This window comes from Postia placenta, assembly GCF_002117355.1.
Source record: "Postia placenta MAD-698-R-SB12 unplaced genomic scaffold POSPLAscaffold_240, whole genome shotgun sequence".
In the NCBI taxonomy this organism is placed as follows: domain Eukaryota; kingdom Fungi; phylum Basidiomycota; class Agaricomycetes; order Polyporales; family Adustoporiaceae; genus Rhodonia; species Rhodonia placenta.
In genome coordinates, this window is record NW_020170071.1 from 1 (window position 1) to 2,784 (window position 2,784).

Below are 2,784 nucleotides of genomic sequence, written 5' to 3' on the forward strand. Positions count from 1 at the left end.
GAACGCAGCTGCGAACTCCAACCCCGCACCGCCCGCACCTACGATTCCTTCGACTACTACCGCGTCCTCTTCGAGTCCAGCTCCTACTACCACTACANACATGAGTCAGAACACGAATACACCATTGATGCCCCCGCGCGGTCATTCGACAGCACCGAGCTTCGACCCATCAGAAGTCCGTTCGCTTCGGTGTTACTTCCAGGACCTCGAAGCATTGTTCACCCGGTGTCAGATCACCGACGAAGCAGCCAAGAAACAGTGGGCCGTTCGGTATCCTTCGATCGACGTCGCCGACTTGTGGGAAACCATCGAGTCCTTCATCGACGTAGCCAAGAGCTACAACGACTGGAAAGCCGACGTACGAGCACTCTATCCTGGCGCCGACGATACAAGAAAGTGGTCGCTGGCGGACATGGATCAGCTCATCGGAGAACGCGCTCGTATCGGGATTCACAACGCGGCAGACCTAGGCTGCTACTACCGCGACTTCATGGCCATTACGAAACATCTCATCGCACAGCACCGGCTCTCCACTATCGAACAAAGTCGCGCATTTCTTCAAGGTTTCCAGCCAGCGTTGCTCACACGGCTCGAGACCCGACTGCATCTCAAGCACCCCGATCACTACGCCGACGACCCATACACCATGGCAGAGATTCACGCGGCGGCTACTTTCATTCTACACGGTACATCGAGCACACCTACGACCGCGGCGAACCAAGCTATCGCTTCGACATCGAACGCTTCGACCACGGTGCCCCCCGGGATGATCAAAACCGAAGACATCTCGATGATCATCGAAAGCCTGTCGAGGACGATCGCGACACTCATTCAGCCGACGACGCATGCTACGCACAACCACGCCCCCGCACCGAGACAACAAGCTGCCGTCCACGTCCACGAGAACAGCGGAGCTGAACAGACGTGCCACTACTGCGGCAATCGTGGCTGCAGGGTAGGCACCTGCGAGTTCGCGGAGATCGACATTCGGGACGGCAAGTGCAAACGGAACACCGATGGCAAGATCGTTCTTCCAAACGGAAGTTTCTGTCCCCCGCACTATCCCTGGTCTCACAATACGAGATCGAATCTACGAGTGGCATAGAAGAAATCCCGCAGCACCCGCCGCTCCGACGATGCTCTTCGAGATCGACGATCGCTCGACTGTGCAAACGTTCACGCTCAACACTAGCGGCAGGATCGAGGCGCTCGAGCGAGAACTCCTTCAGCTTCGGAAGCGAAGGGAGGTCTTCGACGGCGTCGAGATTCTACAGCGGAAGAAGCCTACGACGACAGCCATCCCGAAAAGCGCGGAAGCCTCAGGATCTGGTACGTCGAAAGGAGTGGCGGCACCCTCGAGCACTTCGACAAGCACGGCCCCGCCTCCGACGATACCAGCAGCAGCACCCGCGCCGCCTTCTTCGCCGCCTACGCAATCCACTACTATGTCCGCTCCCCCAGCACCACCAGTACACCCCTTCGCAAACGCTCGCGACGCAACCTACGCCCCACCGAATGTTCGAAACTTCGCAACTCCGCCGAAGCCCTCGAACGACAAGGGCAAGGAACCAGCGTACAAGACCATCGTCCCTGTCATCCAGCCGAAGCTCGCCGAGGAAATCTTCCAGCGTTCGATGAAGTCGCAGTTCGTCACGCTGACCCCAGAAGAGTTGCTGTCGATCGCGCCCGACGTTCGAAACAAGTACCGCGACGCCGTCACCCCTAAGCGAGTCTCGACGGAACCCGTCGCGTCGGCCCACATCGTAGAAATCGGCGCCGACGAGGTCACGGCCATCAACCAGCTCTCGTGTTCGGGTGCAACATTGGAACCTGGTGCTACGATCGTCCCCGACCCCTATGAAACCTATCTGAAGCACATCCCTCACGGCGAGCACCCCGCAGAATTCACCGTCGCCCGCGATTCAAATGCGATTCGTTCGATCATCGCGTTGGTCGACAACAAGGAGCAAATCGAATGCATCGTCGACCCAGGATCGCAGATAGTCGCCATGTCGGAAGAGGTCTGTCTCGGCCTCAACCTCCTCTTCGATCCTACTATCCAGCTGAACATGCAATCGGCGAACGGCGAGGTGGACCGATCGCTGGGACTCATTCGAAATGTTCCCTTCCGCATCGGTGAAATCGTATTGTATCTTCAGGCTCACGTCATTCGAAACGCAGCATACGACATCCTCCTCGGCCGACCCTTCGACGTGCTCACGCAGAGTGTCGTCAAGAACTTCGCCGACGAGAACCAAACCATTACGATCCTCTGTCCGAACACCGGCGAAACCGTCACGATTCCGACGTACGCGCGAGGAAGATCGCGAAGCCGGCAGCATCCTCTCGGGTGTCGCAAATCGCATTTTCTCGCTTCGAGGAATTGATTCCCCATGATCAAGGAGAAGCCGCGCTAGTCATCGACTACGATGGGGTAAACCCGAGTATTTCCTTCGTCTCTCCTATTGATTCCTCGATTCCGAACGCTGTTTCGTCACTGTACCTCTCCGCATGCACCTCCGTTTCATCATATTTGCAGTCTCTTTACGCTTCGGACACTACAGCTTCTAATGCCGCCCCGTCGAACGCTTCAACGTGGGCTTCGACTCTTCTATTTTCAGCTCCGTTCGCTTCGACTCCGCCATCTCCCGTTCCGACGAAGTCCATTTCGCAGTTCTCCAACTCGGTTCTTCCTTTCCCTTCGATGTCGACTTCTACCCCTTCCACGCACAAGGTACTCGCCGCGACAAAGAAAAAGTACAAGCCTGTCGCTCTCAAAACTCG

The 2,784-nt window shown here is 57.0% G+C and overlaps 1 protein-coding gene across 1 annotated transcript; it reads left to right on the plus strand.

Annotated features, from left to right (window-relative positions):
- Positions 1–1,136: 1,136 nt before the first annotated feature.
- POSPLADRAFT_1162579 (hypothetical protein) lies at positions 1,137–2,397 on the plus strand (the record flags this gene model as incomplete). Its single annotated transcript, XM_024487735.1, has 2 exons — positions 1,137–2,294; positions 2,320–2,397. The coding sequence occupies 2 exons, from the start codon at positions 1,137–1,139 to the stop codon at positions 2,395–2,397; spliced, it is 1,236 nt and encodes a 411-aa protein (XP_024332673.1).
- Positions 2,398–2,784: the final 387 nt, after the last annotated feature.